The sequence below is a fragment of the Miscanthus floridulus genome, chromosome 6 (genome assembly GCF_019320115.1).
Source record: "Miscanthus floridulus cultivar M001 chromosome 6, ASM1932011v1, whole genome shotgun sequence".
NCBI classification, from domain to species: Eukaryota; Viridiplantae; Streptophyta; class Magnoliopsida; order Poales; family Poaceae; genus Miscanthus; species Miscanthus floridulus.
Window position 1 is genome coordinate 135,262,950 of NC_089585.1, and position 13,941 is coordinate 135,276,890.

Here is a 13,941-nt window from a genome sequence, read left to right on the forward strand (position 1 = left end):
TTAGATGCGAAATTTTTTGGCTTTTGATTACTATAGCATTTTTGTTTGTATTTGGCAAAAATTATCTAATTATGAACTATTTAGGCTTAAAAGATTCGTCTCGCCAATTACGGACAAACTGTGTAATTAGTTATTTTTTTTACCTATATTTAATGCTCTATGCATGTGCCGCAAGATTTGATGTGACGAGAAATCTTGAAAAATTTTGGATTTTGGGTGAGATCTAAACAGGGCCTAATCTGTTGCTGTGTTGCAAAGATGAAGAAAAGAAGGTCAATCGATCCACGGCACTTTCCAGTGAGGTGTTCCAGCGTTTCCAATCCGAGCCCTCGCCACCGAGAAGCTGGCCCGGGCGAACGTCACTGTACATTGTTCGTCTGTTGGGTTTCATTTCATGGCCCCCGTACGTACGTACGTACGTGTCCCGTCCCACGCGTCGGCGTTGATGTACTCGCTGTCGTTGCCGAGTTCCCGTCGCGACGGGAGCCGCGCGCCCGCCGTGGCACGCCCGTGACGGCAATAACCATCGCCGGATCGGACGAGCCGCCGTCCGCGCTGCTGCGTGACTGATGACTCCGGGACGGAGGGCCACTCAATGCGCCTCCCGTCCCGTGTCGCGTCCCTCTCCCCCCTGTCCTGCCGATACGATCCGAATCATCAGGCCGGCGCCATGAGCTCATGACCCCATGAGGGTTGTTAGCTACTCCTAGTTCCGTGCGATTAATTAGGCCGGCCGGGCCGTAGAATCGGACGGGTTCGTGTGGCCACCGCTGCGTTACGCGACGAGATGCTGCGTGATCCGGGGGCAGGGCGCGACGGGCACCCGCGTCCGTCCAGCGTCATGTCACCCGCGCCGGCCGGCTCCAGCAGCGCTTCCGTTCGTCTAGTCTACGACCGGTCACGTGGTGGAGGTGGAGGATCATCCCTGCACTGCATACAATACAACACACACCTGGCTGTAACCTGTGGGCGGTGGCGCTGTGCCGGTGTGCCCCCGTCCGTCCGTCCGTCCGTACGGAGCGGGACTGAAGCTAGCGTCCCTGATGGCTCGGACGGGGCCGTTCATGATTGGGGATCGCATTTCGTATGATATGGGGCTTGCTTGATTCGCGACTAAAATTTGTCATGCCAAAGTTTAGACAGTCAAAAGTTAGGTAAAAAAAAGTTGTCAAAGATTTGGCAAACCAAATGTGAAAAATTGACAAGTTTTGATAGGCATCCAAATTCTAACCAAAATCATGGCATGCCAATTCTTTGGTTTGGTAAATTTTGGAAGTAAAGCAGGACCATGATTCGGCCGTTAATCAGCGATTCAAAGTGGTGCTTCGGTTCTGCGGCTCTGCCGAGGGGCCGAGGCGAGTCGCGTGATATGATACGATAATGATGATGATACAGTACGATACCAATGGGTTGGGTCCAGAGGAACAGTGTCCGTGTATGTTGGGTTCAGCAGCATTCGGCAATCAGCAACCTCTGAGTCTCAGGGTTTGGTAGCCTGCCTGTGCCTGCCTCCTTTTGTGACGCTCAATCAGCCAGCTAGGACTTATCCGTCAGTAAATAGTATTTTTCTCTCGTAATAAATCAACACAGATAGGATTTATTAGTCCAGAAACCAACTAACGAACATGCTCAATCAGTGGGTTGCTACTACCTACTAGTGCTAGCTAAGCTAGCTGCTACTGCTACTACCCAGTTGGCTACTTGGCGCTTGCAGCTGTGCTCTTGTCTCATGCACCAGCCGCGTCATCGGTTCCTGTTCCGAAAAATTTGTGTCTTGGGCACGGGCGTTTGTTGGCTTCCGCTTTGGTCTTTCCGCCACGCTGCCTGCTTCGCGATGCGCACATGGATTCTATTCCAACCTGCTGCTCATCTCTTGTTTAGTACTAGTAATATTGCTCATCTGATCATCTCTTGTTTAGTACTGCCCGTAGTGTGTCACGTTTCTTGGTTGGTTGCCGCTTCTACTACGGTCCTGCGTTTTCCTCCGGGACAATACACAAGACCAGACAGAGCGCCAGGGATGCAGTCCTATCAGCTCTGACTGTCAAACTAAGTTAACAAACATCGCGCCAAGGCACGTTCGGGGGAAAAGAAAAACTAAGGTAACAAACAAGTTAAACTAAGGTCATTCGTTGCTGCACACAGACACAGCTATCCAGTCGGGGCTTTAGGTTTGATCAAGTTTCAGACACCAACAGCAGCTCAAGCAAAGGTAACAAAGCCAAGTTGTGACTTATCAAGCTCACGTCTCGTAAGCATGGGCAAATGCACCTCAAGGAGCGAAAATAATGTTACAAAGAATTGGTTCGCGATCAAAATTGACAGCGCCGTACGTGACAAACTGGAATCACGTGATAGACCCCAAGTCATCGCTGAAATAATCGAAAATGCAGGTGCGAAACGTTTAATTTAAACTCCGGAGTCCGGATGAGAGAATTATGGCCTTCAATTTACACTTACCCCGTAGTTCATGTACTTGAACTTACATGTCTCCTCAAAGAAATCAGCAGCAACTTCATGACAATTCTTCATCTGTGAGATTCGGATGACCATGGTCTGCAGCTTCACACATGTATTTCACAAGCGACTCAGTGTTCAGCTTCTGTTCAGCATTGAGAGGTGAGCACAAAGTGATCAGAACCTCTTCCAAGCAAGGGATTGTTGGACTCCCAGGACACCACAATTTGGAGAATTGGAGAGTAGGTTTCAGATGGCAGCACTTAGACAGCTGCTTGTTGTTCCATATATAGAAGAGCAGCACTTGGTTACAGAAAAGCATAACAAGTAGAGTGCAAATTCAACAACTAAAGTGCTTAGAAGATAAGAAGCTGAGATCAGGTCTAACAAACTAAAAACAATTGGAGATAGAACTCATAGAAGCACATAGGCTTATAGTTTCAGGGATGAGGAACCTTGAATTCAACTGTATGCACAATTCAAGCAAATTAGCTATATAGCACACTCTAGCATACCAATCAAATTAGAAACCAATTTCAATGCAGTAATAGGAACGACCTCCCACTCACAATATTCAGGCTATTTTTCTGGCACAGGGCAGGGAACATGGCACCATGGATCTCAAGTTTGCAGATCTTGGGGTGTTTGTCCAAGAAGCAAACCAAATCAACCTCCGGGAACAGTTGCAGTGTGTCCAAGTCATAGAAGAACTCCATCTTCATCAGCAGATGCTTCGCCTTGCTCGCCCACACTGAACATGATTTTCCTTATTGAAAGTGCAATGTGACTTGGAGGGGCCACATAACATGGACATGGGTTATACTGAGGCAAATCCAATCAAGAACCCCATCAAGGTCAACTTTATTACATGAACGAAAATTTCTTCAATCTGAATAGTGTTTTTATTAAAGGAATTACAGTTTTCATCAGGTCAGCTGACCCCAGTAAATAAGCTAAATTCGCCTGGTTCTACTTTTTAAAATGCTACTCCCTCTTTTTTACCTCTGTTGTTGAGCAGACCTACTGTGTACAGGGACTTTGTAGTATCTAAAATGAAATGGCCTTTTATACGGACAAACTCTGGCTTATTTCTAATTATCTTGTTTCAGCAACAAAGTTTTTGCACAAAGCCATCTCATTAGGTCCAAAAATGCATCGAACGGTGACCTATGTACTTACAACAACAACAACAACAACAACAACAAAGCCTTTAAGTCCCAAACAAGTTGGGGTAGGCCTTCAGGGGCAATTTTCTGTCATGCTAATTCATAGCAAGAACTATGGTCATTTCTGAAAAAAAAAACACTAATAAAAGTAATGAATTTATGTAACTTACAACATTGGAACCTAATCAGTAATCAAGATGTTTTTTTTCACATATTTGTTTTATGCATAAGGGAAAGTTAAGCCTCTAAACAATTCAATCGAACACTCGAACAGGTTGCGTGCATTGGTGCATGAACATATGGGGGATGTGCTTACCTTGATACAGTCCCATGATTGAACTTTCTTGGATGATTCACATTTGGGAGTGTTTGCTTAGTGGATGATTCACATTTGGGAGTGTTTGCTTAGTGGTTCCGAGTTGTTGATGCTTGCTTGGTGGCTCCGACACCCATTCATCTGCAGGTCATGGCCTGTTCCATCTGGATATGGCCTGAAACCTGAGCACCAGCTATGATGGTACAAATCTCAATCCCCTTCCTCACCTTATGGAAATGGCAGTGGCATGGTGATGGGATGAGACTGCGCAGAGAGAACATGGTGTCCTCATCAGTCATTAGAGAGGGGATTTCCACTCTTAGAAGCTAGTGTCATGGTTTCAAAGGCGACTAGGCCATGTGCTGGGTCCGTCTGGACGCCAGCAGCGCCACTGTTTCCCAAGGCGAGCTGGGTACTCAGTCAGCACTCATCCTTTAGAACTGCTATCCAGTAGCTTCATCTACCGACTGTAACCTTTTTGCCTTGGCCAGTTCTCAGATGGTTAACACTGCTCAGGCTCTGCCAGGCCAGCCAAGATAATATGTTTCTTCCTTTTAAAAAAAGATAATATGTTTCTGAATTGACTTACATATCCTTTCATAGTGATTTTTCAAGTTACATATACGTTCATACTAATTTTTCATTTCCTTGGAGGATAAACTCAAACATTAGAAGATCAAGACACTAACTGCCAGCAGTTTGTAATGGTTTGGATGCTGACAAATAAGAAATCTTGATATCAAGTGATGAGACCCAGAGTGGTAGGGATTTCATTTGAGATTCTAACGATGCGGACGTCTTATGACCTTATATCAAATATAGACATTCTTGTTGGTGGTCCGCTGGACTTGTACAAGTGCAAAAAACTAAAGGTTTACAAAATAAAATGATCTATTGCATAGGACTCTTTCATTTTTATTTTTGTACTACACTCACATCACAGTGGTGCAAGCGGTAGAGTCTTACCGCCTGTGACCGGAAGGTCCCGGGTTCGAGTCGCGGTCTCCTCGCATTGCACAGACGAGGGTAAGGCTTGCCACTGACACCCTTCCCCAGACCCCGCACAGAGCGGGAGCTCTTTGCACTGGGTACGCCTTTTTACTCACATCACAGTGTGTAGTTAGCGATAATCATGTGTTCCTTGAGCACTTGAGCAGAACGAACACTTAGCATCTACTAATCAAGAAGTGGGTACTGTTAATATGTACTTTTTTTTTATCTACAATTTGTTGAACTTGTATGGTACCTTTAGTTCACTATAATCCAACTCAATCTCTAGTGGAAATAATATAACATCAACACATTTCAAGCTCTTCAGCAAATTATTTTATCAGAGCAACAGCCAGGTACCTAGTTGACAACTTGCAATCTACACAGTGCAACAACAATGTAGCCTTTCAGTCCCAAGCAAGTTGGGATAGGCTACGGTTGAAACCCACCAAGAGCCCCCTAAAGAGGATAAATTTAGAATCTTGATCAACATTGCATTCAATCAAGCAACGCACGAATATATCCAACTACAGGATCACATCTGCTCAATGAACTTATCTCCTTCCGACAGCAATGGTGGCGGCCAAGTCGACGTCGTTGTGCAGCTCGAAGAAATGCCAGCTCGTCTCGTTGAACGCGTGGGCGAACCAATCGTCGTCATTCAGATCACCCGTGTCGCCGATCCGCTCCTCGCGCGCGAACCGCTCTGCCGCGAGGACATGCGGGGCCTTGGCGGCGGGGCCCGAGCGGTTCTCCTCGGCCTGGAGCGCGTACCGCCGGAAGCTGTTGCCGAGCACGCAGACGCGGCGCAGCTGCGCGGGGGAATCCCAGTTGGCGGCGAGGAGCGCGTCGTAGAGAGACGCCTCGCAGTGGGGCATGTAGAAGAGCGTGGGCTCCTCCGCGCGGCGGCGGCACCCGTCGTCGAGGCTCGGGACGGAGAAGCCGAGAGCCGCGGCGGCCGCGCACTCGACGGCGGAGAGGACGGGGTCGAAGAGGTCCGCGGAGGCGGCCTCCGGGAGGAGGTCGCGGCGGAGGAGGGCGGCGAGCGCGAGCTGGAGGCGCGCGGCGGGGGAGGACTCGAAGCTGCCGACGCCGAGGAGGGAGAGGCGGGAGGGGGCGAGGAGGCCGAGGCGGCGGCGGAGCGACGAGGCCTGGAGGAGGAGGCTGCGGTAGAGGCGGGAGGCGGCGACGCGGGAGATGGCGGCGTGGGCGCGCGCCACGAGGCGGGAGACGCGGGCGGGGTCGAGGGAGGAATCGTAGGGGGACCAGGGGATTGGGATCACGGGGAGCGGCGTCGGGGCGTCGGGCTGGGAGGCGGGGCGTGGGTCGTCGCCGCGGCGGCGGCCGCGGCGGCGGACTATGGTCCAGTCGCTGGCAGCAGTCGCGACGGCGACGGCGGCGGCGGCGGCGGACATGGGTTGGTTCGGGACTCGGAAACTGGATCAGGATGCTCTGCCTCTGCGTCTGGTAGGAAAAGTGCCCGCGACTGCTGACCACCTGGCGCTTGCCAATGGTCGGCACTCGGCAGATCTGAAATAGCATTTGCATCACTCGGCCACTCTCTGAACGCCGACCGGTCGTGCCCGTGGACGACCGCGCGACACGGGCCAGGCCACGTGCGGTGACGGCTAGGGTTCTGACGAGGAGCTCCTCGGCGTGAGAGTTTTGAGGTAAGGAGATATATTCCCCGACAGCCTTAGAGTTTGGGGGCGGCGGTCGTGACACGGTGGGCGAGACGGGGGAGGGGTGCGCCGGGGCGGCAAGAGACGACGGTTGGGTGGGGCTGGCGACAGGTGCGTTGCGTTGGAGTTTCATCGCCGTCTGGGATTAGGGGAGGGCATGGTTGAGGGACGGAGGCGGGGGCGAGGACGAGGAAGATGCCGCCAGCGCACCTCCCAGTGATTACGGAGGATGGGGTCGAGGGGTGAGGGGAAAGGTGGGCGGCATGGTGAAGCAGCGGGAACCGCTGGACGCTTTAGGTGGAGGGTGGGGGAGGGGCGGAGGAGGGGCGCCCGGAGGGAGAAGAAGACAGGTGTCGGTGTTTCGGATCACCGACTAGTGAATTTGTATCTGCGCGTCTGGCCCGGATGGTGTGCTCGGAGGACACAAGGATTTATACTGGTTCGGGCGGAATGTCTAGTCTGCTGCTGCTCGTGTTACCGACACTAGTTCATAGTAGGGGTTATAAACGGGTGAGAGAGGGAGAAGTTCCCAAGTCTCTAGTGAAAAAATCGAATGGAGTCGAGTCTTGCTGAGCTCGTTCAGCTCTGTGTTCGTTCGTCGTCCCCCCTCTTTGGGCATCCTGCTTTCCCTTTTATAGGTGAACGGGAAGGCGCAGGTTACAGAGAGAAAAAATAAAAAAGCGAGGGAGAAGAAGGCCTCCAGGATCGCCGGGTCCTTCTTTTTCCTTTATGCGGGTCCCGCTGATGTTGTAGATGGTGACGGGGATGGCTCCACGTCGGGCTCTTGTTCACCACTGGTGCTATGCCCCAACATCATCAGTTGGTCATGGCGTCCCATCCTGTCCCTGCGGACGACGTGGCGAACCAACGGTCAGCGGCCGTATGGGGAGCAGGCAGCACAACGATCTCGCACCCATCACTATTGGCGATGTGAACCCCTGGGCGTGACCTGACGTGGCCATGGGTCACGTCGAGACGTGCCTGCTTCCCGCTCAGTGTTAGAAGTTTGACCACGGGGTCGTACCTTCTGACCCGTAGCGATTAGAGGTGGTATGGGTCCCCATCAGGCGAGATGAAGCCCACGTCCCAGGGGTCGGGCGGGACGGAGCCTGTGCCCTCAGGGTCGGGCGACACGGGGCCCGTGCCCGAGGGGTTGGGTGAGACAAATGCGTCCTTGATTATCTAGGCGAATCATCGTCCGTGGTCCTCAGATCCCTTCTTTGGGTATCGCTAATACTGATACCCGACAGTAGCCCCTGAGTCTACGGATGAGTAGGATACCCCTTCGTAGGATTTTTCAGATGGAGGGACTTCGAGGGCTTTGATCTTCTGCTGCCCATGGGATGCCTTGGTGGGTTGTAATTCTCTTCTATCACGATCGGACTCCTTGGGAACATGTAGCTGCGGGATTCGAGGGGCCAAAAAAGATTTCTCTTGATTCTGATCCCTCCCTTGGACCCGATCGACCCGTCGTCGTCATGCGACCGCGTATTCGGTCTCCTTACGAGTCCAACTTCCCTTGAGCCCCCACGCATAGCAGGGGTCCAGTCGAGGGGTTAGCTCGTCTTGTGATCGTCCTCCCCCAAGTGTTTTTTTTTCTGATAAAATGGAGGGGCTGAGCCGTGCCATGTTTTCCTCGATGGACGAATCATGGTACTCGATGAGCTGTTAACAAGATAGTTCGAGTAGGGCCCTGGCTTCCCATTCATGAGGGTCCGACATGGGTCAACTGGTGATCGACTCTAGATTCTTGGCGGCCAATCCATATAGTTCTTGGGTCCGTTCGACCGGTCCTAAGGGCTCACTGCCTTTCTTTGAGGAAAAACCATGGACTAGGATCCGACCAAGACTCGAACATGGGCCAGGATACCTACGATGCTCGTGCGCCCAGGTACTAGCCGCTAACGGGCCCATCTCTTTCCACCCCTCACTCTAAAGGCGCCCCGGAGTAGTTGTGAACCCGTCGGTGGGCCAACCTACGAACTCCTAGGCCTAAATAGGCCATGGAAGCATTTTTAGCTCTATATCCCTCCTTACCTATGGTGGTTCTTGGCCCATCAAATGGGGTGAACCATCATCCGGCGTGTGCTTCGAGGAAGCGACCAGAGGTGGCATGCGCACGTTTCTCAGAGAGGCGATGTGACGTGGCGCGGCGGGCGTGTAGATCTAGGCGAACGGTTCACCTCTCGCTTCACTCCGCCTTATAAATAACGGCCTCCCCCTTCATGTTTCGTCACACTAAACCATAACCTTGCCTTCTTCTCCTTTCCACCACTGTCGTTCAGATTTGCTGCCCTTGCTAATCTGTCGTCAATGCCCTAGATTAGTAGCCTTTGGTTCTCTGCTGCAGCCAAAAAGTACTTGCTCCTCTGTCTTCGCTTTCCATGGAGTCGTGGTACTGCTCCGACATCACCCACTGAAGGGTCGAGATGGCGACTAGAGGGGGGTGAATAGTCTTTTCTAAAACTTAATTACGTCGGCTAACCGATACAAATGCGGAATTAAAACTATCGGTCTAGCCAAGACTATACCCCACTATATATGTTCACTAGCACCTTGCAAAGATAACAATTATGCAACAAAGGTGCCGGGCTAGCTAGAGCTCTCCTAAACAATTCTAGGAGCAAGGTTACACAAACCTAGGCCACTAGTACTTTAAGCGATAAGGGAGCTCCTACACATGCTAGTAAGCAAAAGCACAAAGCTAACGATGCTCACTAGCAATGCTCAATAACAAGGCAACCAATGCCTAATTAGAGAGCGCAAATACTTAGCTACACAAACTAAGCAATGTGACTAACAAGGTTACTAAAACCAAATTAGCCACGCAAGGGAGCTACTTCTATGCTACACAAGCAAGAAGGTAATTAGTAAGCTACACAAGCTATCTAATTACAAGAGCAACTACACAAGCTTAATATGTATAAAAGTAATTACAAACTTGTGTAACGGGGATGCAAACCAACGGGAAGAATAAGGTTGACACGATGATTTTTCTCCCGAGGTTCACGTGTTTGCCAACATGCTAGTCCCCGTTGTGTCGACCGCTCACTTGGTGGTTCGGTGGCTAATTAGCATCACCCGCTAAGCCCGCACGTCGGGCGCCGCAAGAACCTACCCCTTGAGTGAGGGTAGCTCAATGACACGCTTTACTAGAGTTGCTCTTCGCGGCTCCCGTGGGGCGAGCACAATGCCCCTCACAAGCACTTCTCCGGAGCGCCGCACAAGCTTCTTGCGCGCTTCGACGGAGACCACCACCAAGCTGTCTAGGAGGTGGCAACCTCCAAGAGTAACAAGCACCACCGGCTTACAACTCGATCACCTAGTGCCACTCGATGCAACCTCACGATGCAATCGCACTAGAATCGCTCACTCACATAATCGAATGATCACTATCAAGTATGTGTGTGATGGAGGGCTCCCAAGCACTCACAAGCATGGACACTAAGTCCCTTGAGGTGCTCAGCACCAGCCATGGCCGAAGGCCACTTCTATTTATAGCCCCAAGGGCTAAACTAGCCGTTACCCCTTCACTGGGCAACGGTCAGGCCGACCGGACGCTCAGGTCGTGTTGACCGGACGCTGGACCTCAGCGTCCGGTCGCTCGCAGACGACCACGTGTCCCGGTTCCAACGGTCACTTGACTTGACTGGACGCAGCAACACTCAACTGACCGGACGCTGGACCCTCAGCGTCCGGTCGTTTCCAGTAAGCTCCCGAGCATGACCGGACGCGTCCGGTCGAACGCGATCGGACGCAGCCAGCGTCCGGTCACACTCCAGCTACTGCGTCACCGTATGTCAGCCTGACCGGACGCAGCCTTCCAGCATCTGGTGCATTCAGATCCAGCGTCCGGTCAGTTGACCGACACCGGCATCTTTGCGACCAACTCGTTTTCACTTCTAACTTCTTCAGCCTTGCACCAATGTGCTAACCACCAAGAATTTGCATCCGGCGCAATAGAAAATAGACATTCCATTTTCCCGAAAGCACCGAATCCCGCCTCGCAAGCTCGGCAGGAGGGAGAGAGGGACCCAAACCCATCTCACCCCTACAAACACCACCGCCTTTGTAAATGTGCCAACACCATCAAGTGTACACCACCATGTGTATGTGTGTTAGCATTTTCACAATCATTTCCCAAAGGATGTTAGCCACTCAACTTGCCACGCCACTCGATCCTAGCGACAATGCAAAGTTAGATCACTCGAGTGGCACTAGATGACCGATATGCAAACAAGTTTGCCCCTCTTGATAGTACGGCCATCTATCCTAAACCTGGTCATAAACTTCTCTACACACCTATGACCGGTGAAATGAAATGCCCTAGGTTATACCTTTGCCTTGCGCATTCCATTCCATCTCCTCCAATGTCGATGCAACACATGCACCAACACGATCAACAATGATATGATCCACTTCATATCATCACATGATCATATTGGTTCATCGATCTTGACTCTACTTGCTCTTCACCATTGCCATCGTCCATCGGCGCCAAGTCTTGCTCAAGCTTCACCGCCACGCGATCCATCACTCCAAAGCCTTCGACTTGCCCTTCACGCTTGCAACCGGTCCATCAAGCCAAGTCTTGTCTTGATCTTCTCCACCTTGATCACATGACTCAATGTCATGTCTCATGTGCAATAAGCTCCTTCATCATCACATGTGTGAGCTTTGCAATATCTCCAAGCCATTTTTACCTTCATGGCATATGTTGCTCACACACATGTACCTGTGGACTAATCACCTATGTATCTCACATAAACACAATTAGTCCACCTAAGTTGTCACTCAATTACCAAAACCAAATAAGGACCTTTCACCCATGCACGCATGAAGGGCCTTGTCAAGCATGGTCTTCTCCATGGGAGGACTGATGCTATGGAGTGGCTTGTGCCCGGTCACAAGGATGTGCTGACGACGCAAGATTTCTATGTCGTGTCCTTCACACCCTTCCACTGTTGCACCACTACTAGATTGAGCTGTAGCATCTAAACCCCAATGAGATCCAGCACATCGCGGCCTTCATCACGCTGTGTGAGGGATACCTGGGGATCAAACCCCACTTTGAACTGTAGTGGTACTTCTTTTCTGTCTCCCTACTTAAGAAGAAGGACATAGGTAGGGAGATCCCGGTGCCGATGGGATGCGTGGGCATCCACCTCCGGGGGCAGCGGGTGGCTGAGTACATGCCCTGCCAGCTGTCTAGATCCAACAAGGGGTGGCGCACGCAGCGATTCTACTTGAAGAACGACCCCGCTGCCCCCTTGTCGATCTTCACTGGGCGCCTGATCGAAGAGGCGCCACTGACGTGGGCATGGGGGCCACCTGTCAAGGAAAAGAAGAGGATGTATGACCTCCTCGAGTCTGTCGTGTTCCTAAAGAACCACAGCCTCTGCGGGGCTAGTGACATTAGGGCATATCACGCGAGGAGGGTGGCACCGCTAATGGCGCACGCCCTCCCGCTGTACGGGATGCCGCCTGACATGCAGCTCGATGGGACGGTGCTCGCCCAAGGTCTGCTCCACGACAGCGAGGTCGCGCAGCGCTTCAAGGAGGCAATGGAGGAGTCCGATGCTGTGTTATCGATCCTGGGACATCCAGCGATGCGGCCGGACACGAGCTTCATCGAGCTATCGGCGGGGTTGGGCTTTCGAGACTCCATCGCACCGCCGCCAGAGCACGTGGCCATGAAGGCGGCGAACCGCGCCGTGGATGAGCGAAGGAAGAAGGATAAGGACGACAAGAAAATGAGGCGGTGGTGAAAGATCCTAATGGCTAGAGGGGGGTGAATAGCCTAATAAAAATTTCTATAACAACACTTAACAAACCGGTTAGACAATTATGAGGCGAAGCAAGTGTTGCGCTAGCCTACTAAAGATGCAAGCCATCTACCACAATTTTAGTTTCTATTGTCTCTAACCACATAATAGCTATGGCACTATACTAAGTTAGTGTGCTCTCAAAGACTAACTAAAGAGCCACACTAACCAAACTAACAAGCTCTCATAACTAGGTACACTAAAGAGCTTGATAACTAGTTTGCGGAAATGTAAAGAGAGAGAGCAAGATAGTTATACCGCCGTGTCGAGGAGTGAATCAATTAATCACAAGAATCAATATAAATGAAGACCAATCACCTCGGAATCAAATGATGAACACAATGATTTTTTACCGAAGTTTACTTGCTTGCCGACAAGCTACTCCTCGTTGTGGCAATTTACTCACTTGGAGGTTCACGTGCTAATTGGCATCACATGCCAAACCCTCAATAGGGTACCGCACAACCAACACAAGATGAGGATCACACAAGCCATGAGCAATCCACTAGAGTACCTTTTGGCTCTCCACCAGGGAAAGGTCAAGAACCCCTCACGATCACCATGATCGGAACCGGAGACAATCACCAACCTCCGCTCGACGATCCTTGCTGCTCCAAGCCGTCTAGGTGGCAGCAACCACCAAGAGTAACAAGCGAATCCCGTAGCGAAACACGAACACCAAGTGCCTCTATATGCAAACACTCAAGCAGTGCACTTGGATTCACTCCCAATCTCACAAAGATGATGAATCAATGATGGAGATGAGTGAGAGGGCTTTGGCTAAGCTCACAAGGTTGCTATGTCAATGCAAATGGCTAAGAGAGTGAGCTTGAGCTGGCCATGAGGCTTAAATAGAGAGCCCACATGAATAGAGCCGTTGTACCCTTTTACTGGGCACGACACGGGGTGACCGGACACTCTAGTCATATCGACCGGACGCAGGACCCCAGCGTCCGGTCGTGCGATGCACGCCATGTGTCCTCTCTCTTCAAATACCGAGCACCCAATCCCAATGGTTAAGTGATGACCGGACGCACTGCTGCAATGTGACCGGACGTTGGACCTCAACGTCCGGTCGTTTCTAGTGAGCATCCAGAAATGATTTTTCATGACCGGACGCGTCCGGTCATGCTCGACCGGACTCTCACAGTGTCCGGTCACTCGGCATCTCCTCTATGCACTGCCACATCAGTGGGACCGGACGCAGCCCTCCAGCGTCCGGTCACTAAGTGATCCAGAGTTTGGTCAGAGACCGACGCTAGCGTCTTCGCTGGTTCTTCTGACCGGACGCGCCGGTCCTTCTGAGACCAACGTCCGGTCACTCACAGTGACCTTCTTTTCTGTATAGGGTGCTAGTGGAGTTCCTAACCTTTGCTCAAATGTGCCAACCAACAAGTGTATCACCTTATGCACATGTGTTAGCATATTTTCATAAATGTTTCAAGGGTGTTAGCACTCCACTAGATCCTAAATGCATATGCAATGAGTTAGAGCATCTAGTGGCA

At 51.2% G+C, this 13,941-nt stretch overlaps 1 protein-coding gene across 2 annotated transcripts; it reads right to left on the minus strand.

Annotated features, from left to right (window-relative positions):
• Positions 1-2,487: 2,487 nt before the first annotated feature.
• Positions 2,488-6,501, minus strand: LOC136459748 (protein SENSITIVITY TO RED LIGHT REDUCED 1-like). Of its 2 annotated transcripts, none has more exons than XR_010760268.1 (2): positions 3,940-3,967; positions 2,488-2,728 (listed from the first exon to the last, which is right to left on the minus strand). XR_010760268.1 is itself a non-coding variant. In XM_066459586.1 (2 exons), exon 1 carries the CDS (start codon positions 6,342-6,344, stop codon positions 5,484-5,486), a length of 861 nt encoding a protein of 286 aa, XP_066315683.1. In that variant the 5' UTR covers positions 6,345-6,501; the 3' UTR covers positions 2,488-2,728; positions 5,290-5,483. The 2 variants fall into 2 exon arrangements, 1 of the variants encoding a protein (XP_066315683.1); XM_066459586.1 differs by lacking the exon at positions 3,940-3,967 and adding an exon at positions 5,290-6,501.
• Positions 6,502-13,941: the final 7,440 nt, after the last annotated feature.